Source organism: Apteryx rowi, unplaced genomic scaffold (assembly GCF_003343035.1).
Source record: "Apteryx rowi isolate R43461 unplaced genomic scaffold, aptRow1 scaffold_46, whole genome shotgun sequence".
Taxonomy (NCBI): Eukaryota; Metazoa; Chordata; class Aves; order Apterygiformes; family Apterygidae; genus Apteryx; species Apteryx rowi.
Window position 1 is genome coordinate 683,412 of NW_020450716.1, and position 25,903 is coordinate 709,314.

The 25,903-nt window shown below is 38.9% G+C and overlaps 1 protein-coding gene across 3 annotated transcripts; it reads right to left on the minus strand.

Moving 5' to 3' along the window:
- Positions 1-5,493: 5,493 nt before the first annotated feature.
- CHAF1B (chromatin assembly factor 1 subunit B) lies at positions 5,494-25,399 on the minus strand. Of its 3 annotated transcripts, none has more exons than XM_026077709.1 (14): positions 25,321-25,399; positions 24,442-24,572; positions 21,687-21,819; positions 20,848-20,965; positions 19,185-19,288; positions 16,723-16,819; positions 14,928-15,012; positions 13,775-13,868; positions 13,072-13,141; positions 12,898-12,989; positions 11,244-11,406; positions 9,662-10,084; positions 7,382-7,473; positions 5,494-6,858 (listed from the first exon to the last, which is right to left on the minus strand). In XM_026077709.1, exons 2-14 carry the CDS (start codon positions 24,565-24,567, stop codon positions 6,737-6,739), a joined length of 1,719 nt encoding a protein of 572 aa, XP_025933494.1. In that variant the 5' UTR covers positions 24,568-24,572; positions 25,321-25,399; the 3' UTR covers positions 5,494-6,736. The 3 variants fall into 3 exon arrangements, with proteins under 3 accessions (XP_025933494.1, XP_025933495.1, XP_025933496.1); XM_026077710.1 differs by lacking the exon at positions 25,321-25,399 and adding an exon at positions 25,044-25,070; XM_026077711.1 differs by lacking the exon at positions 5,494-6,858 and adding an exon at positions 8,680-8,788 and having other exon boundaries at positions 7,388-7,473.
- Positions 25,400-25,903: the final 504 nt, after the last annotated feature.

Here is a 25,903-nt window from a genome sequence, read left to right on the forward strand (position 1 = left end):
AAAGCAATGCTTTTTTGTTTGGAGAAGCTTTTAGATGCTGACAAAATATTAATGATGAACACATTAGTCCTCTGCCTCCATTTATGAGCTCTTAGCACTTCTGAAAATCTGGCCCTTCTATGTTCCGTTTGGGAATGACCTCTCTCCAGTTTCAAATATGTTTGTAATACTGATTTATCCAAAGAAATTCCACAACGAAATTTGCTATTGTCATGTAGCAATGATCTAGAGCATTTGAACTGCAAGAGACAAATCATTTATAGTAGCAGGAAGAAAAATGAGTGGTGTGRAAAGTAGAAAGGTTTAATATAGCAAATTCTGTTTAGTGTATTAACATGTAACTCTAGCCTGTCTCTTCTTCCTCGTTCACCATTCATCATCAACTCCTACAGCAGAGAAACACAAATACAATAGTTACCGTGTTAAGCCTGTTTCCTTCAGAAGAAATGAAGTTAATGTAAGCATATAGTATGTGTGTACACAACGTAGATTCCCTTTGGAATCCACAGTCAAATATTCACCACATTTTGACGAAAAGGCGTGGTTAAGCAACTATAAGATTTGTTAATACAGGCAGCTGGACAGAGAAAAAAAATAGTATCAACAGTACAGGAAGCATGATGTCTAGTTGTCTAAGAATTAACCATTACTACACACCAGAAAGTCTTTCCAGGACAAAGACAGTTGTGAATGCTGTCCCCTATATCTAAAAAGTTGCAAATCTATTTGAAAACACCAGCGCTATTAGCCATATCAAGCATATGAAAAAAGGTCTGAATAGTTCAGTGGCTCAGAGAGGTATTGGGGATATATCTGCATACATTTTTGTTTAGGAGCAAGGGCTTCTTATGATTCTAGCTAACAATAGCTCAAAATCAAAAAAAAAAAAGATTTCATTGACTGGGCAGCACTAACCTGGCATGATGGTGATTTACAGTGGAACTAGCAAAAAGCACATTTCCAGGAATAAAAAAACTTAACTATAGGGAATTGTACATTTTCTTGCTCTTGCAGACAGAACACATTTCATGCATGAGGACTCCTTGCATCCTGCCCTCACACCTGCCACCCTCCATGGCCACTCTCTCCCGGGTGCCAGCAGCTTTCTGTGACCCTCATCATCTTCATTTCCTTTTCACTGGTGGGAAGATAAATAGCATGGCAGGACAGCCTTTTAAATGGGATTAGGACAGATAAACTGATATTGTTATATGGACACATATGTGGTTAACTGGTTTTTTTTGCCTTATGAGTGGTGCATACAAAAATTTTTCTCTTCCTTTTTTGCCAGCTCCCGCCCACAACAACTGGTGCTATCACTGGTAGAGGCAGCAGCAATTCCTGTGTACCACTAGTGATGTGTGTATCACAGCTTGGGAATTCCTGCTAGACAATCGGGAGCTGGCTGAAGCTGGAGTGTGTACTAACCTGATGGTCCTGATGCCTTCCAGATACTTCCTATTCCCTCTTCAAAGAGTTTTTCCACAGAAATGGTGCTTATGACATTCTTGGAAAGATCAGGGCTGGATGTGGCCTTACAGGTTGATCACTTTACATTTTCCAAAAGAGAAAAAATATCACGTTATAGACTTGCTTTCCTTAGCCAAATATAAAATGTCATTTATAAGAAAATGAACCCCATCTTCTCAGAAGGAAGCTTGTGGGAGCAACAAAACCAATTTTGTTTGGTGACAACATACATTTGTTATATAGATTTATTTACAACTTGCTCTTAAAAAGAACATTGTGTTTTGTTTATCTTCACTGTTGCCTGCAGCTCTTTCCCCATAGCCCCAGGAGGAGGAATCCTATAGAACAGTGACAACTAGCGGTCACTCTGCACTTTCTTTTTACACAGAAGTCTCATGCTTTGGGCTTCTGCAGCCTGTACTTGTTCAACCATTCACTGAACTTTTTGCAGCTGAATGATCATTCACCAAAATGAAAAAAGGCACATGGGTTATAGTAGCAAGCAAACTGTGTTTCTGACAAGAGTAAACAGTTACACACATTTACAGACACAGACATTTAAAATGAGAAAGTATGCAGAATTGGGACATAAAGATGACCTTGTAAAAGATCTACTATCACGACAGATAAGTAAATACATATAAATATAAGACAACCAATCTGAAAAAGGAGAAATACCACTTGCCTGTAACTTGAACTCTTTGAGATGTATAGGCCACATACATATTTACACTATCAGTCAAGGCAGAAGACTTTTTATCTGTGCAGTAACTGTAGYGGATGTGTTCATTTTCCACCTTTCCTGGACATTCTTTTTGACGTCAGGTCCTGACACAACTTTGTTGACAACCTGAAGGCTCTTGTTATAACCTTCTTCATGCTGAAAAAGTGAAGGATATCCTAAGCTCCCAAAGCATGAAGTAAAGGGCAATTCCCCCCAACTGGGGGGGGGGAGGGTTTCGTTTCTCAGTTTAAGTGAAATGTGCATGCCAAGAGTCCTAGCAAACTCTTGCAAGAAGGATCTCCCAAGGGCAGGTTGAAAGGATTGCAAGGCATAACAAGTGACTGAGCTATCCAGAACCCAAAAGCCTGCGGTTAACAGCTAGGAAGCTCAATGATACAGAAGTAGCTACCCTTATACAGTGCAAGAAAAACAAGAGTGAGGCAACAACAGAAGAGGTTGTCTGAGGTTCATAACTGCACCCACAAGGCTTTTGCCTGAAGAAGAATGGCTGAAAGGTGGCTCCATAGTCTGAAGGTGCTTTAGGTCAGTGGAAACTTTGGTGCTCTTTATAAGTGATCTCTCTGGCATTAGCCTGGGCTCCTGGTCAGTGACTGAGTCCTTTAACTAGAGATTTAAAAAAAAAAAGGTCAAAAGGCTTTTGAAAAGTGACTGGTAAGATTACCTGAGGTTTTGGGGTAGCTCTGAAGTCACAAAATGAATACAATATATATCCCCCTCTGAGATGGAAAACACYGCTATGGGGAAAGTCCCAGATTGAGATGGCAGAAACCAGTGTTCTGGACACTTTCCCATATCCTTGGGGAGTCTGGCAGTAAATTAGGCCTCTGAAAAGAGCCATAAAATCCTCCCTTGATTTCACAGAGAAAAGGGAYGCAAATGAAGTTTTTACTTGCAATGGGTGAAGACAATTTTGCAAGTAAAAAACAAGACCACTGCAGAACATGAGGTTGTGGTGGGGTTTTTTTTGTTTGGTTGTTTTTTTTCCTCCTCATGACACACAACTCCTTGGAACCCCTCTGGGAGCTCATCACTGAATCAGAAACTGAAGCTTAAGATAACAGGAAGGCTGAATCAGTGCCAAGAGGTGGCATTGAGGAGGGTACTGAAGCAGGCACCAAAGCAACAGCAATTTGCATTTTTGCTTTGTGTTCCAGTAGCATTTGTCTCTCCTCTGAAAAACAGACAAGTTACCAATCCTATACAAGTCTGTGAGGGGAAGACCCTAGAGATGGATTTACTGAACCATTAAGGTGAGTGCTTGAGCCTGGAGATGTTCGTAAACACAGTTGTGGCTACTCCAGCACCAACTGGAACAGCTGATGTATCGATAGTTGGCCTTACGGGTCATGGGCATTGACTTGAAGGCCTTTGGCAAGATGAGAACAGGTAAGACATCCTCATGTTTCCATCCATTTAGTAACAACATATTGCCGCCTGGCTTTTTGATCTTTCAGGGCACTGGTCTACAGGATATTGACATACAGTAGTACCAAATGCTTTGACTGGTGCAGGGTCTACACACCCCAAATAAGGAGTTCCATAGTTCCCAGAGCTGAACAGCGATATTGCTGCCTCTTCTGGGAGTTATTTCCACGTTTTCAACTCCCTCTTCTTACTGCTGCAGGGTTGAAAGGAGATGTTACCTCATCAAGATAGTACAAGCAGAGTGATGGTTCTTGGATGGGATATGATCCTCACAGAAGACACTGAGCAAAATTTGACCTGGGCAGAAGATGTCTACATCCTGTTCACAGCTTGAATATGAACTCAGGGTCCCTTTGAATTAAAAGCAATTCAGCTAGCCAATTAAAAATGACATTTGAGTGAAATCTGAACAAACGAGCACCCCTGAAAAAATTATGGCTATACAATACATCACCTTACCAGGCAGTCAACTGAAATAGCAGTGGGCATGTTCCGTCTTAGAACAGAGCCCTGTGCACGACTGAGAACAGAACATGAACACACTTTCTACAAACAGAGTGAGGATAAAGTTTTCAACGTCTCATGGGTAAATGTATGTGGGGATTGCCCCCTTGGAGATTGAAAGAGGAATCACCGAAACCAGAAAATTCAGTTCTGACTGTCAAAGCATTAAAGACATTAATTTATATATGAATGATGGCTTCTCAGAGAGAAAAAAAAAAAGAACAAAAAACACAAGCATCCATTTATGAAAAAAGTTTAAATAACTAGTTCCATGTAAGTTTCCCAACAGTAAGTAACAYAGAATTAACAGAAAAGAGAAGTAAGAAATCATATTGGTATACATGAGACAATTAGGACAAATGGAAAAAAAAAAAGTCCTAGTAAGGAAGATGAAATACCAAGTAAAGTTTCCTGACAAAGATCATGATGTGAAAAAAAAAAATCTCCAGCTGGAAGCAATGGAGGCCACATTAAATTGAGAGCTCCCATCAGATTGGAGGGAAGAGGGAAAAACAGTATAAACATAAGTGGATGTCACCTGAATAAGTACGGTATGAAATAAAGATGAATGCTGTGGTAAGTACTTGTATCTGAAGACCACAGAGACCAGATATGCCATTAACATAATACACCCAACCTAGTAGCTTTCAACAGAAAGGGTAGTTTATGCTGAAATACACTGTGCAAAAAAAATAAATAAATAAATAAAAAAAAAAATTAAACATCAAGATAACATTTCCAATTAGTGTTTAGAACTGCAAGTTTGAATTCAAAGGATCATTTGCAGGGTATAAAACCAGACACTGCAGTACCAGGTGGGACACCATCCCACAGAAAGATGAAATACTAATATCCTTACAGCTCAAGCTGAACAAAAAGTAAAAGAGCATGACCAGCAATGCATGTTAGCTACAAATATCTGCATTAGCTATCAATTCAGATATCTCTATAAAATTTTTTGGGAAAAAAAATGGTTTTAGATATGGCTTTGCTTGGTAATAAATTCTTTATAGTTCTTACTATAAGAAAACCCAGGTTTGGGTTTTCCAGCAGAGCTCAGCTCCATCCTTATCTCACTGGCTTAAAGCAAAGATGTAATTAGCTTCCTATAATTCTTTGCTTATTAATTTTTGTTGAAATTTGATTGTAGGCTTCAATTGTTTGATATGGTCTTTCTGACATAGGTTTTTGTTAATACTTCTTCTCCTTGTGAAATTTTTACAATTTTTACTTCTGAAACATTTTTATTCCCCTTTTCTAAAGTATTAGTCCAGTTTCTTAGAAATTGACAGAAAAAAACCAGGAAGTAAATTACACACTTTTAAAACAACCAGATCCAGGGAAGAATGTAAGGTAAAGAGCTTTAATATGAATTACAACTTTTCCCTCCTGCATACTTTGGAACTTCAAATGAAAGTAGTATATGCTTCATCACAAGAGAAAATGCCATTTAAAACTTTTATATACCATCATCAGCTAGAACAACTATTCACATTTTAACAGCTATCCTACTTTTTAGAAAAATAAGTACATGATGGTAAGCAAAAATAATGAATCATACAAGTTTAGAATATTGTGGCTGCACGTTCTACTTCTGGAGTCATAGGCCACGCACCATAAAAAAATCAAGTGTGGTTTTCAAACATTTTGGTCTCGTTTTCAAGCTGCAAGTCTTAGTTTAATTACATAGCAAGCATTAAATGCTAAAATAAATGAATTCTTAAAGGTGTAATATACACTGGATTTGTATTATATTTTATTGGCTAAGGGAGTTAGATTTGGATAAAAGAGAAAAAGGAAACCAGTACTTTTAATGTATACACTCAGATTTTGCTGCCTCAAAAAAATCTCATGTCTGCTTTTTTTTTTTTTTTAATATGGAGACTAAACAATTAAGAATTGCTTTCCTCTCTTTAATGCTTGTAACAGGTCTTCAGGGGGGTCTCTTCCTTCTGCTTCCCTGTTTCTTGTAGTTATATGTTTTGACTGCCATTTCAGTCGTAACAGCGGTATTGCATCTGCTGCGTTCAGAGCATGTGAACATCAGCTTTCATTCCACCTGTACTGGAGGGCATGAATTACTTTGCACAATGCTAAATGTATAAGCCAAGCTGCCTGAAAGAAAGATTTTTTTTTCTTTTGTCTTAAACCACAAGAAATCATTATGAATGCATTCAAGTCCTTAGAAACTAATCTTTTAGGTTTTAGGTTAGCCAGACAGGTTCCTGGAAGACATAATGTTTAAAAACACCAATTTAGTGACTTTGATCGAGATGCTTATGTTACTGTACAGCTTTTCAATTCCCAGATTTCCCCAATTTCCTTAAGCTGTGACATTTCTTGAAAAAGAACGCTGTCTTCAAGAAGTAGAAGTGCACTTAAAGTCACTTTCCGACTATTTCCTCTTCTGCAAAGCTACATTCCTGAAGCCTTTGTCTTCTACTGCCAGCTTCTTTCTTCACAGCTCTATGTCTAATATGCATATGGTACTTCCATCAGGAACTGAGGATTTAACATTTGCAAGAAGAAATGCACTCTCAGATACGGCTGCATTGCCTTCTGACTGTGAAGAGTCTACTAAAAGTTTAGTTTTTATTTGGTTGAATTGCAGCTCATTTGATCTTCAGGAGATGTAGAAAGAGACATTTCTTCAGTTCTAGGGCGTTTAGATGCTGGGGGATTTTGAAGACTGTCATCAGATGGTAAAGGCCCCTCTGAAACAGGCAGATATGAAAGTCATTTAAGCTAGGTGAAGCCAGATTTTAAAAAGTAAATTTCTTTTCTAAAGTCACAAAGAATTCACTCACAAAAGAAACTGGTTTGAGAGAGTCTGGCATCTGAAACAACAGTGTGCTGCAAGTACAACAGCAGAAAGTGCCTTTAAAACCTACTTGTATGACCTAGAAGACATAACCTCCAAGCAAATTTCTTTTTTTAGTGTTTCAACTGTCAGCCAACACACCCATTAATGTAAAACTGTACTGACATACTATCACATGAGCAGCTGCCCGCAAGCAACCACAGTGAGAGCAGCAACACATTGCACATTGTCCAAAGCACCTTTCATACACAGCCAGAGGATGGGGAAGCTTTACAGCCTTGGGTTTGTGCTTGATTCAGGAGTTTTATATTTATCAGATTACACTCAAATTCATAATAGATTATACCAGAAGTCTAAAATGGAAAAAAAATGATTGGCAAAAAACTTTGCTGATACTAATAGCCACAAAAGCTTACCGTGTTCCTGTTCCGAGGAAGGAGGTATCAAAACTGCATCTGTGTATGTCAAGGTTGGAGTATCTGTCTTCACTGGAATCAAGTTTATTCTCCTTTAAAAAAGCAGAAACAATTCAAGCGCTTTAAAGACACTACATCCACAAGTACTTTATTTGAAACTTTCTTTAGATTATAATCATTTAAATTTACATGTAGTTTTACTATGCATTTTTTCCCTCTTGCTACATTTTGAATAGAGTATTTTTAAAAAAGTACTTTAAATACACTATTCACCTTTTTCACTAGCAAGTATTTTTGTATATGTGATATGTAAAACAATGCCTGATATTCACTTTCTGAACATATTACATTGGTCAAACTCTTTGAAAGTTAAGATTGGCTGCAGAGGCAAGGCTTTTACACTGCTTCTTGGCACCCGATACAGCTTCCAGTTCCACTGGAAGAGCCTGCTGTTCCCTTCTGCTGGCCCTGTCCTTGTTAAAGCTGTAGATTTATAAGTCTCTAGGGAATTCTTTTGCTCACTGAAGTTGACTAACAATTACGGGGCGGGGAGAGCTCTTCGTGTCATATCTGCTATTTTCTTCTGCTAAATCTCTTCTGGACGGCATTTAAAAATAAACCACCAAAGTAGCAGAGCTTTAAAAAAAAACAACCCCCCCCCCAAAAGAACACACACACACACACACACACACACACACACACACAGAGGCAGCACCTTATGTGCTACTACAAGATGGCACTCATGGCATAAATAGTTGAGATGACTAAATATAGTTTCTTAATTCTAGAACACAGATGGGTTAAAAATAGATTTTTAATCTACTCTATCTGTAGCCCTGCAAAACTTTAGACAAACCTTTAGCTTCTCTTTGACCAGATTTGTAAGAAGTGTCACAAGCTAACTACTCCTAATCATTTTGGAGCAATTTCTCTATGCAGTCTGTATTCCTGGCACATTTACATGTCTCAGGGTAAAAACATCATCATTTTCTTAATCTCAGATCACAGCTGAGGCTGCAATACCTCATGCTAATCATGACTATTCCAACATGTCTGACTTGTACTCAGTTCATTCAGTGCTGTTCTCTCCAACAACAGTAACCAATGTTAATATGGTGACCAAAGAGTCTTTTTAAAGCAAAATGTTATTTATTTAGAAGAAAACCGAAATCTAAAGATATTAAAATGATTACAGTCCTGCCAAGGATATAAGCCATCTGTGCAGGTTCAATGATGTGGGCCTGGTAGTCTACACTTCTGTAAAAGTCTTGGGGTTTGCAAGAATGGTAGCCAGCCACCTTAGCTCATGTTAAAAGTTTGTTCTCTTCTGCCTTCATGGGATTCTCTGTCTCTCTGTCTCTCTCTCTGTCCCTGTCTTGCGAGGGTGTGTTCTYGCTGTTGCGTGCTCTCAAAAAAAACAAAAAATGAATTAGTTCCATCAGTCACCCCCTTCTCCCAACTGCTGTCACTTTCAACTAGCTAGAACCCTTTGACATGTTAGTTTCAGTGCAGATGAAACAGAGGTATGCAGAAAACCATCATCCTGTAACTATCTTCTCCAAGAATTTTCTTCACAGTTGCTGATGAGATCCAGTATCCTCCTTTCTTGCTCACCACTTCTTACCTAGCCACGTATTAATATATTCTTGTAAGAAAGTCAAACTCCTTCAATTATAAAACAGCCTTGTTTTGCTGAAAAGGTCACATACAGGTCTCGAACTGCATGGCTCTCTCCTCACTGCTGCAGACTAGCTCAGGATCTTATATTGCAGGTTGTGTGACTGCCAATATATGGATTACAGACAATTTCTAAAAACATCTAAATCTTCACCTTAGGAAACAACACCAATCAATGTATTAAGTCCCACACCCATGACTATGCACACTGAGGGCCTGTGCAGCCTTGCACACTTCACTACTTAAAACATTTCTTGTCAGAACGGACACAGTTGAAGTCTACAGGCACCATCTCTATACAGAAAGTGTGGCCTGAAGGTAGATACCTGTTGCTGCCCTATGCACAAAGCATAAAGGTCAAGTTAACTGTGCTACTGCCTCACATTTTAGATAGAAATACAAGAGCTGTACATTTAGGATCCAGGAAACATTCTGACCTTTCAGTTGTAGTACAACTGGGACACAAAGTTCCATGTCAAGACAGCTACCACCAAGACACAAGGCAGGGAATTTATGTCTAAACCTCAGCCCTTTAAATGTAGCACAAGCACAGCTTGTCTTGGCCTTCATATTTATGATTGCAAACGGCAGCATAAATCTCACCTTGGCGTCTTGCTCCACGCTTGTAAAGTGCTGAGAGTAATCCTCCTGGGCTGGTTTACTTTAGTACGCTGGCTGGCTGGCTGGCTGGTTTTCCTCTCGTCTGAGGATGAAGYTGGAACGTTTTTTATGCCAACAGGTGTGGAAGGCAACTCCTTACTGGCAGCTGTGGGTGTTCTAGTTTGAAGAGTGGGAGTGCTGGGATCGGTGGTCCTGCTAGGAGGAGTCCCCTCTGTCAGTCGAGAGCCTGGGGAAATGACTTTGTGTGACTGGCTTTTCTTCACTTTCTTCTCTGTTGCACTGGAATTCCTGACACTTATCTGTGGCTTCTCCTTCAGTGGTATTCCCAGTTCATCCTTCTCAAAGGTAACAAATGAACAGTATCCATCCGTGGAAGAAATAGCAAGAAAGGCTCCATCACTGGACCTATTTGAGATTTTGTTTTCCATTAAGAGGAAAGGTGAGAACTGCTCTCCTCAACCCTCCCTGCCATCTATAACACAAGCTGTACCTGTCTTTTCCTCCTCCCTTCCCCAACTAAGTCTAAATAAGATTCAGACAGCTGAAAGACATCCAATTCAAATGAACAACAGATACTCAAGTCTGGTCTTCACGTGTATCTCTGGCCTTGTCTTTGATCAGCTATAATATGCTGCTGCCAACACCTGCATGCATGTGAGCTGGCACAAAGTATGGTTCAATTGCAGGTATATAAATCTTYCGTTAATTTCTGAAATAGTGCTGAGCTCTGCTCATTCAGACCCAACAGGGCAGTTCAAGCTCTTTAGCTGTGCTCCCTGGGCTGAGTAGAGACAATGCTCAGAATCACTGTAGTGCTTATGTGAACAGGTCTTTGCTGCTCATTTCACCAAGTAATGGTGATCACTGATTTAAAACACATGATTTTCTTTTCTCTTCTGCTCCCCTCCTCCTGACACACAATGGTCTTCAAAGTATCTGAGCATCAATTATAACTTCTGAAACAGAGGCCTCCACATAGCCCTCAGCTTAGGTAACCGGCTAGGAAGGCTTGAGAGAGGAAGCCTAGTCCAGTTGATGGACTGTATCCTGACTGCAAGACTTGGGTCCAATTTTCAGCTCCATTTCTGACTCCCCACTTCAAACCAGACTGATCACTTAGTCTCAGATACAAAGAAGCAGCAAGCAGATTGTGCATATAAAGCAGGAACTGGCCAGGATACAGGTGTCTGAACTCAAAGGGGTGACCTTCAAAACCTCTAGGTAACTATTACAAGTAACACAGCCTGGACAGGAAGTACTTCTCATGGGCGCTCTGTGCCATATTAGCTTTCGTACAAATTTCACATTTGTGTGCAAAAGTGCTGTTTGTCCTTAGGGTCCTTGTGCCTTGTTCCCCAGCTGATAAAAAAACCCTGCAACTTTCCCACAAGAGCAACAAGAAGTGGCTTGCTGTTTAGACACTGTGATGACAGTGACCAAACATGTCATAAATGAAACAGAAAAATAAAGCAAGACATAAGAGCAGAACTTCAACACGTAAAGACAATATTCCCCCCTCAGCAGCAAATCTTCAGCAAATCTTAAGAATCTACCATTTACCTACCATGAAATGTCACTCAGGGTGTGGTAATGTATGTTAGAAACATAACCAAATGGAAACGACTGCTGAGTATCATAAAAAAGCACAGAATCTTCTGAAGCAACAGCAAACACCAATCGATAGGGCAGTTTAAATAGAGCAGGAGCTGATTTCTGACTGATTTCATCTAGAATGCAAAGAAACAAAACAGCCTGATGATTCTCTCTTGTATTCATCGCRGGGTAGTAACTGCACTAGCTCAGTCATGAACCTAAAAAAAGCTTTTATTATTAATCAATATCAAGACAATGGCTGAGAAGATTACACTTTACATTTTATACAAGTGCTATGTCAGGCACCAACATTTCTGTTGACTGAAGTTTGTTCTGTTTAGTCTTAGCTTAAGAGACTAAAAGTTAGCAGAAGTTTTATCCATCTAGGTTGCTATTCTTTTGTTACATATTTGTCATATATTTTCCAGTTTAATTTTTTCAACATATTTATATGTACTTTATTACTAAAGTCTGAACAAACAAATCTCAGGATATACTTTAAATCAAAGTCGCCATAAATTTATACTGCCACATTATATTCTGTATGACCTATTCAAAACAATAGCTTTAACTCGCTTTTGTGATATCTGAGCTACTGGTTAGTCTTTGATCCCAACAGTAGGTCTTTGTAAGGGCAGGTTTTTCCAACTTCCATCAGAAGCTGACTGCTAGCTAGCTGCTTTCAGAAATTACTACTATACAGAGCTCCTATTCACTTCCATGATGATTACAAAAGATACACACCTAATGTTAATGTAAGGTACCACAAATTTCTATAGATTTCTGGACTATCACAGATCTTCACTTTTCTGGGAATGTGTTGCAGAACCTAAACACTCCATTCAGAGGAGCTACAGAGACTGAGAATGGACACTCATCTCCTTACCTTGCAACACAGCATGGCAACGGATCTAAAGATTATGATGGAAATACAGAACACATACAGAACAGATAATTTCTAAATCCTCTAAGGAATACCACCGATTGTCCTCTAAAGAAAGAGCCTTTATTGCACTCCAGCTGGAAACGACCAAAGCTCTGTCTTTGCACCAGAGTAAGATCAGTCTTGTTTAAAAAAAAAAACATATACAAACTCCTGGCCCCACTGGGTTCACAATAAGGCTGGATTTCAGTCTCCAGGTAAGGTCTCGTGCAACTTCAAACAATCCTTCCCTCCTCAGAACTCCTGTTCTGGCCAGTAACACCAGTTTGGCCTCCTTAAATAAACACCAATGGTTGCTGCAAACTACACCAACTCTGTGGTGCTTCTTCAATGTGAGTAGTTGAATCTAGAAGAAAAAATTTCACTAGGTTGCTCCTTTAGTGCTAAGCCAAATTATTTTCTTTTATTCACACAAAATGGTTAAAAGTTAAATACTAAGCAGTGTTTTCTGTAGCCTAACAGGCCAAATAAGAACATTCATCCTCTGTATCAAAAGCTATTCATGAGGTTCTTAAGACGAATTCAGGGTCTTAAAATTAGGAAACAGTTTCCAAGATGTGGTACAACGCTATCTTAATGTAAAAAGGCTAGGGCATAGAATAGTATGACCTGCAACTAAACAGCCAGATTGTCCTTTTCACAAATTTGCTGTAAAAGTATGTACCTGAAGGATTTACAGTACCTTTATTAAGTGCTCGTCTCAACTCAAAGTATACTGGGCAGCAGCGAACGGCAAGAGTTGCCTTTCCAGGACAGGGCAGGTGACCCATGGGCCTTTTATGAAAGAAACAGTATTTCAGAAAACAACATTTGATTTTTTTAAATAAAAAGATATTTTGATCTTATTAAACTCTACCTTTTAAGATTGTTTCTGGAGAAAACATATGTAGTGTTTGTCACATTTTCTCCTGATTCAACACAGCCAGCTGAGAAAATAAAGGTTAAAACATTACTCATCAACTGAGTACACACTTTATGTTCATAAAYATTTTATTTCTCAGGAATTAGGCTTGTATTAGTTGGGCAATAGCTGTGTGATCTGAACACAAAAAGGCATCCCAAATATTTATTTAGTGCTGTTTGTGTTTCCCTTATAGATTTCCCCCTCAAAACTTCTTTTTGATGTTGCCAGACACCTACAAAAGCAGTGCTTATATGGGCAAACTGATCCCCTCCTTGCAATGTTACTTTTACTAGGACTGTAGAATGTTTTTCAGAATGGGGATACAAATGAAGAGAGACCAGACAAGTCAAAAGAAACCACTCATTATTCTCCAATTCTATTTTAATAGAGCTATAGTGTTGCAATTTATATATGTTTCAGTTAAGAAAAATGCTATAGGTAATTTTTAATCACAGAAGAAAGTTGAGGTTCTGGACTGTTAATGAAAGAGTATTGCGGAGTCTCTTTCTTCTCAATAAGAACATGATGAATGAATGAATGGCATGATTCAGATAAACAGGAATCCCCTATCAGTTTTGAAAGCAATCTTGATGCACAATCAAAGGAGGGTGCAATAGATTAAAGGCAAGTTGTAGTACACGTTCTTTTCACATACCTGGAGTGAGTAATAAGGAGCCATCAGGAGTAAAACTGAGTCTGCGGAAAAATGACTTCATGCTGTCATCATGAAACATCCGATAGCTCCTAGCCTGTAACATTGAAAATATGATTGTGAGAAGTGCCATGAATTTGTCAGTTGAAATCCAAGTGAGAAAAATCATCTGGTTGTACAATCCAACCTGAATGAAACTTTTATTTTAAAAGATAAGTATTTTAAAAGACATGGCTCCTTCAAACTCACTTTTTCTCTGTGCTATAAATTCTGTACAGCTAAGGAAAACAGCCCTTGATCCTTCTTCAGCTACTAATCAAAACACTCCAAGAGCAGTCACATTAGACCAGTAATGAAAAAGTAATAATAACCTAGAGAACAACATTATTTAATAGTCAGTCTAAAAGCCCATTCCTTGGGTATTTAATTTTAACTCGAGTATTAGAGGTTTAATGAGAAACTTCTATAATGGCAAAGAGCTCTCCCAGAACTGTTCTTCAGTCTGTGTAAAAATGTTTTCACCAGTGTCCACCCCCCCTCCCCCCACAAAAAAAAAGTTATAGCTAGCTTTAGAAATGTTATATATACACTATCATTTACTTTATTTTTACTATAATTTACTTCACTTTGGGGAGAAAGCTCTTCATCTGCCCTCTTAGGACTAGAAAGAATTTTCTAAATTTTCACTAATTCATATTTTTCCTAAAAATTATAGTACGTTTTCAGAGATTTCAGGCTGTTCAATTAAAATATTATTGCAATATAAATGCTATATCAAATCCACAAATAATCTTACAGCTATTGCCTGACAGATATGTTTGAAGTCCTTCCATTAAAAATTCACTATCCATACTAATTTGCACACTTTTTTTAAAGMATTAATAACCAAAGACATATTGTATTATCCAGATGAACTTGTAAGAGATCACTAGCAGTAGGCAGCATTCTTTGTCACTTCTACAGTGTTAGAGGAAACCCGAAGAGAAGCTCTCTATTTACACAAACACAGAGATGAGACAGAGACAAACACAAAACTATTTGATATACAGAGTACTTGAACTGAAAATATTTGCCCTGTATTTTCATGGAATAGAGTAACCCTCATAAAACAGCACCCAGCACATTCTCCAATACCATTAGTAGCAGAACAACATACCTCTCCTTCAACTCCTGCCCCYGAAGGCATCTTGGTAACATTAAATGCTACACGTTTGGTTTGTGAGTTGTATACACGCAAGACCCTACATTGGGGAGAACACAGTTAGCTATAAACAGCTCGCTTTCACCCCAAGTTTCACACATTGCTACAACACCTCTCTTTTCAGTCGTGACTGCCACATAAAAATGACAATCACACGTTTACTATAACTCTGTTCATCAAAGACCACCAGGGAGGACATGCCTTCATGACTAAATAACCAATGAATCATTGGTAACAATTTGACTCAAGAAGGTTTGTGAAGTACCAGTATACACATTCATGAAGGAAGGAAATAACGGACAGTGAATGGCCATGTCATTCCCAATTGTAGTATAGTGGCTGTATCTGTTCCTACGGAGTGTGAACTAACCCCAAAGACAATTAGCTGTATTTCTAGGCTTCAYTGGGGCAGTTTCCTTTGGAATAAATGAAAACTGGAGTATAACTCAGTAGAGAATGTTTGAACTCCCCTGACTTCATCAGCAGGTAGCCTAAGCTAATCCAACTGCTGGTCCCACCATCCCCTACTTTCTAACAGCTCTTAAACTCATCAAACCCTTCACTAAATTATACTGGTTTGTTAGGCTGGCAGAAAACTAACCTAACACAAAAACCAGAGCTTTCTGCTGATTTAATGTGGTGAAACAGCTCCTCAAAGAGTGCTGTACAGATCTAGAAGTGGAAAGTAGAAGCTGAAGCTGTGGCAAACAGCAGTCAGTTTGAGGCTTTCACAGAACTACAGGTTCCAGATGAAGCCATGTGTCACAGCTAAGCTGATCTGCCAAAAGGGTGAAGGGGTCTCCTTGCCCCCCGGACTGTTGAGTGCCCACTCCTGGCACTGGACCTGGCTCCTGCTGGACTCCTGTTGAGCTGCTGTTATCTGCTAATCTTGCAGAAAAACGTCTGCAAGATGTGGGGGTGGAAAACTTCCCCTCTTCAGATTAGTTTGTACCCTAGCTTGTAACTTCACTCCAAGAAAAACTCGTGTGTATCTCCATCACTTGTGTTTCACTACTGCTCATTTTAATAAAAGCACATGAATTTCACATAACTGATTATCAGAAGACAGAGGCTCATAATGACCTAGCAGCCATTTACTTACCCTTTTTCTTGGTTTCTTAAATCAAAACTATTTTTCCACTATTACAGCAATTTTCTCTGCAAAGGGTGCCAGATGACATGCATTTATTAGCCAGCTGTGAACCCCTTCAGAGCAGTACACATGCCCTAAACAGCTTAAGCTGAACTGCAAAGCTCTGACAAGGGCCAAGTTTATGAAGTGTGTGTTTGCTTTCCCAATGACATCACTTACAGAACTGCTGGGGATGGAAGGAGCAAGAGGGCAAAAGAAAGATATCAATGGAAAAAACATTTTAACTAATTTCTTAACCTGCTTTTTTCTTTCTGTAAAGCATATTGACAAGGATGAACTTATTAGCTCACTAACAACCAATTGATGCAGCATTCTCTTAAGATATGTCTGATATCTCTAATGACCAATACCAGAAAAACTCATTTTCTTAAGAAAAATTTATGCAAAAGGTTGCATAAGCTTATTTCTTGCTTAGAGAGACACTCAGAGTCAATCATTTACCACAAGATTAACTAAATTATCATTTTACTTTCACGCCAGCCCTTTTACAAAACAATCTGAATACAATTAAAAGAAAAATCACATCCACTCCATACACTTTTTCTTCATTCATCCTCAAGAAAGAACACTAAGACAAAACACAGACCAACAGCTCACCTATCACAACTCAGAGTTGCAAYGTACTGGCCTAGAGGATCCCAGGTTATTCCTTGGACATAACTCTTGTGTTCATTTAATATTGAAACCTTCTGTCCTGAAATTACAAACAGTTTTCAGATTCTAAGACCAATGTGTTTTAAAACAATTTTTCATTTCAGAAATAAAAAAAGGCAAAGCGTTTCAGAATGTACACAAAGCATTGTTTTAAACATACAAACTGGTAACTTGGTGGTACCTGACAACAATGTTGGAAATAGTTGCTTTGTTTCTAGAATCATTGTAAGTACAGTAAATTTGGACGTGTCAATTTAAGGCTTGTTCCCTACAAACTAACTTAGATAAACAACTTGGTCCAGGTGTTAAATGCACAAGATGAGTATATTTTAAAGCCAAAAGTATTTCCAAACCTTTCTGATTTAGAAAAAAAATATTCATAYAGGTCTAGAATACTGTTCAACAACTAACTAGATTTGGCTGGATACAGAGCCAGAAATTTCAGCATTAAAACATAACTTTCAGCTGGGGTTAGATAGCCAGGCTCTCCATCTACGGTTGTATAAACTCATCTACTCTGTTGAGCAGGCACTAAAAACCATACTCCAGACATACTGACTGATGGCTTACACAAGGACAGCTATTAGAAATAATTCTGTAGCAGTGCTAGCTCATGTTCTTCCACAGCTTACTCTTATCAGAAAGATCTGTCAAAGACATAAACTCTCTGACCCCAATGATGTTCCAAAGTTCATGAATGAACGTTACAAATCCAAAGTATTGTGATTAAGTAAAATTACAGGTAATTCTCACAAAACATTTTGTTTTAAATACCAGTGACAGATGTCCTTCTAACAGTACAGCATTGCTTTATTGAAAAGAAATAATTTACGAGCCGACAAGTTTCAAAGACAATAGCTCTTGAGAAAGACTACACAAAGAGAGTTGAGGCCATGAGGCATCGCACCAAAAGTCCTTCTGGCCTCGTATCCTGTCTCAGACAGTGGCCAACAATAGATGCCTAGGGAAGCATATAAGAACAGAGCAAGTACAAAATGATATTTCTCCAGAATACCCTCCCAGTTGCCAACACTTCCCACCTTAAGGATATCTTACACCAGTGATGTTATCTTTGTGCTGAACAGCCCTATGAATTTTTACTATTAATTTTCTTCCAGCCATTTTTTAAAAACATGCAAATGTTTAGCTTGGGTCATTATGAGAATCTAGCCATGAAACTCTTTACCTATATGTACCTACAACTTCAATCAGAAAGCATACATTTTCCAGTAATGGCTTCTTACTTCCAACTTATCATATGTGCCTCTGCCTAGAGGACACAAAACTGCTTCACATCATTAATTCCATGCTAAAAGAAAGCAGTGACAATAAAAGACATTACAGATAAATAGGTTATATTAGTATAAGAGGACATCCAGGTTTTTTAGTAGTAGTTCTAATAGGTATGTCGACCTGAAGTCGTTACAAGCAGTCCAAGATGCAAAACATACTTGGTCATGATGTCTGTTAACATACTTATGTTCTGAACATGCACACACTTAATTGTACATTCATGTACTTATGGTAAAGACTTCTGGAAGGGAGTATATGTGTCCGCAGTTAGGATGGGAGAGATATTAAGCACCCAAAAAACCCCTCAAACCAAGAATGTGAAAAATGTAAGCAGAACATTCATGTTTTCATGTGTGTATACACTGAAGAAAAAAAACAAAAAACAATCTGTATTCTATTTTATTTTTCTTAATTAGAAACTAAGTATTAGAAATGCGAGATTAAAGGTTAACTGTGGAGAAAGCTAAGTATTTCCAAATTAAATTAAAAGAGAAATTAATGACTACACTGCTATTAGGAAGACATCAAGCCACTGTAAAGCAGCCTAACCTGTCTGGTTATTACCAGCTGTATACATACAGCTGAAACCTGCAGAGTACTAACTACTCTGGACTGGTCCAACAAAGCTTTTCTAGATGGGCTTTCCTTGGAGGACATGAGCAATCCCACTGATCTGCAGGTAAGCATGAACATAAATGCTTTGCTAGATGCAGCCCCAAAACTGTTACACAAATGGAGCTTGTATCCTATACTAGCTTTCCGCTTTTGACCCAGGTAGTTACCTGATATCAGTCAAGTTTTGTTTGTTTGGGGGTAAGGGAGGAAGCAGGAGAATGAATAATATACAGCATGCTTGTGTGGCAGCTTGGGAAAAAAAATTGGGCAAACGTTACTTCCCGAGTACTCTGAGTTGAAGAGATTACTGATGTGTAAATTTTGCCAGCTTGAGGTTATCTTTGTGTGTGGTGGTACCTGCATCACAGTCCCAGAAGTCTGGCAATTAAGTGGATTGTTCAATCATCAAAAGAAACTTTTAACTATTTTGATAAATACCAAGAGACACTTGCAGCAAGACTAAAGTCACAGATGATAAACTTGCACTTAGCATTTACCTTTACTGACATCCCACATTATGGCTGTGTTATCTACAGAGGCAGATGCCATGTAATTTCCATCTGAGGTCCAACAAATATCATACACGTCTTCTAAGTGACCTCTAGAAGCCAGCAGAAAAGAAAGCAATCATTAATTATAAAATGAATAGCTACATGTGTAAAAGTAAGAGTTCTGTATAGTTTAAGGTTATCAAAAAAAAATCATGGAGAGAAAAATAAAGCATTATAAAAGTAAAACAAAAAGCCATTACTTTTTTTTTTTTTTAATTCCATATTCAGAAGGGAGTGGAACAAGAAAAGTACATCCTGCTTCTACCCAAAATATGACTGCCTTTTAAACACTTCATTTTTCACAGACAATGAAAATCCTGCATTTAAAGTAATTTATGAATTTATTTCTAAAGGACTGCAAAAGAACAGCTCTAGGATTTGTACAAGACAGAACACAAAACATTGCACCACTGAAGTAATTAGGAAGCTATTCAAGAAAACTTTCCTGTGTATTTATGGGCTTCATAAAAAATATTAAACAGAAGCATGCATACTGAACAGAACCACATGAAACAAAGAAAATTAAGGTTGATTTAGATATAGTCTAAACAAACATTGTAAGATAATGAGAATCACCTAGAAGGACACCATCAAAAACAATTTGTATTGCTTGTAGACTGAAGATTCMTCATACAGTGTGGCAGCTTAAGTATTTGCCACACTTTATTTAAGGAAAGGGTTTTTTTTTAAGCAATATTAATTTTGTTGTACCTCCAGACCATACTAATGCTTCATGCAATTTCACTAGAACTTTTGAAAGTGTTCTCACATCAACCTCAGTAGGTGCAAGGAATGCATCAGTTATGGATAGCAGTTATTTATTTCTTGTAAACAAGTGTAAATTCTTAATGATTTCTTTAGTGTAGACAGACAAGAGATCAAGACTTTCCCAGATACTACACAGAAAGCAGGGTAGTGTTACACATATTGCCCATCAAAAAAATGCATGTCAGGTTCCAAAACCACTAATCTCTTTCAATCTTCTACGGAAAGCAAGAACAGCATACACTTGTATTCCAACTGCCAGCAGTGGTTTGATGCCTTAGCCACTATGAACTCCCACTAACACTTATTTAATTATAGCAGGCATGTTGTGTGTATTTTATCATTGTACAGCTTGAAACAAGGCTGTATAATATACTGTATTTTCAACTATAACAAGACTAGTTGAAAAAAATTGGCTTAGCTTCACAGCTACTGTCTGGAAAACTTACATAAACCATTTCATCTACTGGCACTTTTTTTGCTTTAATATTGATCAAAATTTCCAGTATAAAACCAGTAAGTAAAACTTCATATTTATCTTATATATCTCTGGGCAAAGCTCTAAGTTTAAGCTTCCTAACCTCAGGAACCAATTTCAGAGCATACCAGCTATCTCACACAAATGCCAAATCTTCTGCCTTAACACAGAAGTTACAGGTTGGTACTGTATCAAAAGAAAAAGTCAAAGATCACAGAAGGATGAATACTGGAACAAGTAAATTTTTGAGAGCAGTGAAGTTCTACATACAYTGAACAGAAGACCATACCAGATAATAAAAGGCACTGTTTAATCAAAACAAACAAACAAACAAAAAATAACCAGACTCATAAAAGTTGAAGCTACCTTAAAGTTTTAACAACTGTCCAGTTCTCCTTGTTGAGCTGAGCTTCATCTTCATCCTGAAAAGCTAACGGTTCTGATTCTTTGCTATCATTCAGCTTCCACAATAAAATCACAGCATCTGTAGAAGAAATAACATGAAGCTTTCTTTCCTGCTGTTTTGTTAATACATTACATTTGGTTTAACATTAAAATTATCTCACATAAAACACACGAAAAGCAGATTTTTCTTTGGAATGGGAGGAGTAGACCCTAGACCGCTTTTCTCCTCCAGCATGAGCTACTGATTTTAAGTTGACGTCTTTTATTTTTTATTAAGTGATATAATAAAGAGCAGTATCCTCAGAAGTGAGATGAGAATTAAGCACTTAGCTTTCAGTCTGCTTTTGATTAGAGCTGGACATGTTTCTGTYTGGGTTTTGAAAATTTTCTACTGAGACAGGTAACACCCAGCTCTGCCTCATGAAGCACGCACCTATCTAATGCAGCCCTTACTGTGACTGAAGAACCCCTGGAGCACTCAAGAAACAGGGCTAAATTTACAAACTCTGCCACAGCCTTCCAGCAGGACACTAGGTAAACCCTTCAATCCCCCCATCTGGGAAATCTGGAGAGTAATTCTTTCATATCTGGAAAACAGAGCCTCTCAGACACACAGTCAGTGAGAAGTTATTTAGGAATTGCATGACGTGCATGTACTAATGACAATAGGAGCGCATGCACAAGTCCAGAACTGGAAAAGCAGGAGAGAGGTATGAACAAGTTCCCATGCTCATTTTTTCTTCCACCAGATGCATAAACACAGCTTCTTTATATTAGCTTCATTATGTATTATTACTCACCATCTCCTCCAGATGCTAGGATCTCACCACTGGGAGAGAAGCGTACAACATTTACTGCTTTGGTATGGCGGACGAGATTGGACAAAAATTCCACAATTGCTTTTCCATCTGGTCCTTTTTCCACTTTCCATATCTAGTTACAAAAGCATTACATATAGTTTTCAAAAACAAAATGGAAGATAGGCCAATGTACTATATATGCACTGTTTCAGTTATTCATGCATTTACTCCTTCAGCAGTCATTCTGAACTTGTTATCTGAAACTATCAGAGATAAAGTTGCAGTGGCACTGCAAATTTCCTCTCTACAAGCTGCAACTGTAATTACATTGCAGTATTTCTTTAGTTCTACTGAAATATATTACTGAATATTTCCAAGAAATAAAAAGACAACCGAACACGACATTGACAATCTCTAGGTTCAGATTAATTTGACAATTGATTCAAAATTATAGACATAACAATATGTTGTCAACAAATTGGCCAACCACAAATAGCAACAAATCTGAAACACAGTGTTCTCTACAACAGAAAAAATTATTAGCTCTCTTTAGAAATCTGATCAAGCTGAAGAGTTTTACAGCATACCCTGAAGGTCGAAGGATTTTGAGGGTCTGAGCAAGAAATATGGGATACAAAATATCAAGAACAATTCCAGTTTTCCATTGATCATAACCACAACATTATGACAGGTCAGAGTTGCTCTTGCATGTAACTCAGTTCAGAAAATAACATGTGTTGATAGGGAACTACCAAGCAATGGAGCAGCTTGATTAAAGACCTCTGTAATTTTTTCCAGCTTTTCTTCCTTATGCAATAGTCTTCTGAAATAAGCAGAAGTAGCAGAAGTTTTTTATGTCAAAGAACACTGAATATTTTCTGGCCCTGAAACATATATAAATATGACCTAAGTATATATTCAGCAACTTATATACAGCCAACATCTCTGAAATACATACACTGTCAGGTGAGAAGGCAATTTGCCAACGAGGATAGAAAAAGTTTTGGCTGAGGCTACCGGAATTAAAAACCTGATTTTTAATGACATCTTTATCCCATTTATCATCTGTAAAATAGGGAGGCCTTTAGATTAGTCATGCCGATCAGTTATGTGGAAGCTTATTCTTTCTCTTTTCCTGACCATTGCACATGTAGTAAGATCCCATTAATGTATTTTTATTTTTTCTTCAGATATATCAGATGGTGGAAGCCTGACAGAACGTGAGCAGGGCCGACGGATAATTAAAACGTAGAATTGTCATGCAAAGACACACAGACAGATATGTACTTACATACATAGCAGACAGATACATACATACATATATATATACACACATACATAGCAGAAAACCTACATGAATTCTTTGCACTGGTGTTCACTACTGAGGAGCACAGGGAGGTTCCTGGGTTGGAACCTTTCTTTATGGCAGGATTAGTTTGAGGAACTGTCTCAAATTGAAATAGCAGCAGAAGAGATTTTAGTGAACAAGCCACAAAAAAAGAAAAAAAAAATTTACTGCAAATCACCAGGTGCAGATACTACTGCTGAAGAGACCTACAGGAACTCAAACATGAAATAAACAGCCTAACAGCAATGAGTAACCTACTCTGTTTCAGTCTCAGCACCAGAAAAACAGGAGAGGCAAACACTGGGTCAGTTTTTGTTTTTGTTTTTTAAAGAAGTGCTCTAATGGTGACCTAGAAAAACTCTGATCGTTAAGTCTAACTTCCATACAGAGAAACCATTAAAAAAATTATGAGTCAATGTATTTCTCTGAAAACGAAATTATACTTCACCAGTCCATTAGCCTTAAATAAGGAGCTGATGAACATGCAGATAAAAAGAATGCAGTTCACCCAGCATACTCAATTTTCCCTAAAGCTTTCCAACTAGAACTATTAAAAGGCTTTTAGAGAAACTAAGTGACCACTGAATGAGAGGGACAGTCCCCACATTAGAAAGAATTTAGAAAATAGTAAACAAAGGCTTGATTTTGCAAAGGTGAACCTTACAGTCACTTCCTTTTGGGCCTGTGCTATTTAACATCTTCATAGGTGATTTTCAAAAGGGATGAACAGCTGATTAACAAAGTTTGCTAACATCAATCCAAAATTATGTAGGAGTGTTGCATCTGAAGCCGAGTGAAAAAGGAAGATCACAAGATCTCGTATTGCTGAGTGACCACTGATAAAACAGCCAATGAAATTCAGCATTGATGAACACAAAGAAATGAAAACTAGTTGTTTCTTACTAATCCATAAGACTGTGCCCTAAATTAGCAGTTACTATTCAGGAATGCCAGCCAGCAGTCAATGTAGGCAATTTTCTGAAAATGTCAGTTCAACACTCAGCAGCAGTCAAAGACAGTATGTCAGGGTAGGAGTCACTCTGTACATACCTGTACAATCTCATACTCTTTCCCTAAACATCCATCAATGAGGCCAGGCAGGTTGACAGTTTTTTTTTTTTTTTAAACTAACTCCTGAAGCACAAAATGTAAAGACCTAATCACAGACCAGCTAAAGTTAAGTAACAGCAGGTTAGCAAGATGACTGATTTTAAAACAAGTTCTCACTTTTGCTTGATTACTTTCTAGTTTTCCAAAGCAAAAAAAAAAAACCAACACACCCTGCTGTTATCCTGCACTGGATAATACTCATATTACCAGTTAATAACACATCATCTTACATAATAAGACATTTGATGCTCTATATGCTAAAAAAAAAAAAAAAAAGTTTGAAACGTAGAAGCTTACGCGAACGGCAGTATCCACGCCTGCTGAGGCTAGTCTATTGATCTTCCCATCAGTTCCATGTTGAAAGTCTAAGCTGTAAACAGGCTCCTTATTATGCCATGCTATTTCACAAGTGATGACCTTCATATTTGCTAAAGAAAACAGAGCAAATACTGGATAAACTGGTGTTTCTTATAACTGAGACGATCAAAGTCAACACAGATTTTGCAAACACCACAAACAGATCCCATAAAAGTTTCACTGCAGAAATGGACAGAATGACAGATTTAGGGGAGAATTTTAATAAGCTATGATTTATCATTAAAGTTACTGTCCAGGCATACTGTGATAAAGGCAATAAAGCATGCCTCTCAACAGAATTAAACAGGAGCACAGGGTGAGGTTATAATATCCAATTGGAACAATGCTCAAGTAAATCCTGGGGGCAAATCTTTTTATTTTTTATTTTTTTTAATTTTTCCCTTCCACCTCCCAGCGTGCGGCAGCATTCCCAAGACTGCCTTGATCCTGTTCTTCTCAGTCCACGGTGCTCCGCCCTACCCAGCTCCTGCTGAGGACAAGCAACGAGGCCCACCCAAGGGTCAAAGCAACGCCAGACGCACAGTAAGCAGACCCATAACGGATAACAACCGCTTCTCCTTCTTCTGCACTAAGACGACAACGCAAAGGGAAAGAACCGGCGCCCGGGCGAGGGCAGGGGGAAGGCAGAGGCTCGGCAGGCTGGGAGCCGTCCCTGGGCGGCAGACCCGCTCGCCCAGCAGCGACCCGGGCCAGCCGCCACCCCCCCCCCCGGCGGCGGCGGAGAGCGCGCCGCGCACCCCAACGGCCGTTAACGGACGCAGGGTGGGGGGAAGGGGGGAGCGCGCCCACAGCCCCTACCTGAGCGCGCGGCGCGGCGCTCCAGCCTTTCCCGCGTGAGCTCGCCTTTCCCGCGCGCGCGCCGCCACGCTCCCGCCCCCACCGCGCCTGCGCGCCGCCTCGGCCTCGCYCCCCCCCCGCCTCCTTCCGCGGCCGCCGCGAGGCGGCAGCGCCCCCTGGCGGCCCGGGCGGGCGGCGGCAGGCAGGCGGCTCCCGCGCGGGCGAGAGGGGGAAGGGCTCCACAGTTTTGCCATCTTCACTAGGATTTCTTGCCCGCTTTTTCCTCTGCCTGCCGTTTATTTGCCCTGCCCTAGCCTGGCTGCCARTTAAAAACAAGCAAAAAAAAAACCCCAAAAAACCCCGGCCCAAACAGCAACAAAGCTCTCCCTCTGCCGGGCCCAGAATGGCACAAGCTGTAGGCATAAGAATAAATGTGCCGTCTTTTCCACAGAGAAGGGAACAGAGAACGTCAACAAACAAAATAGCACAAGATTTCGCATCTCATTTTTGTTGTTCTCCTCACCCCAGGTCACACAAGACAATGAAAAATCCGAACATTTTATCCCAAACCACACACATTACAAGCTCAGTTTATACATAGTTT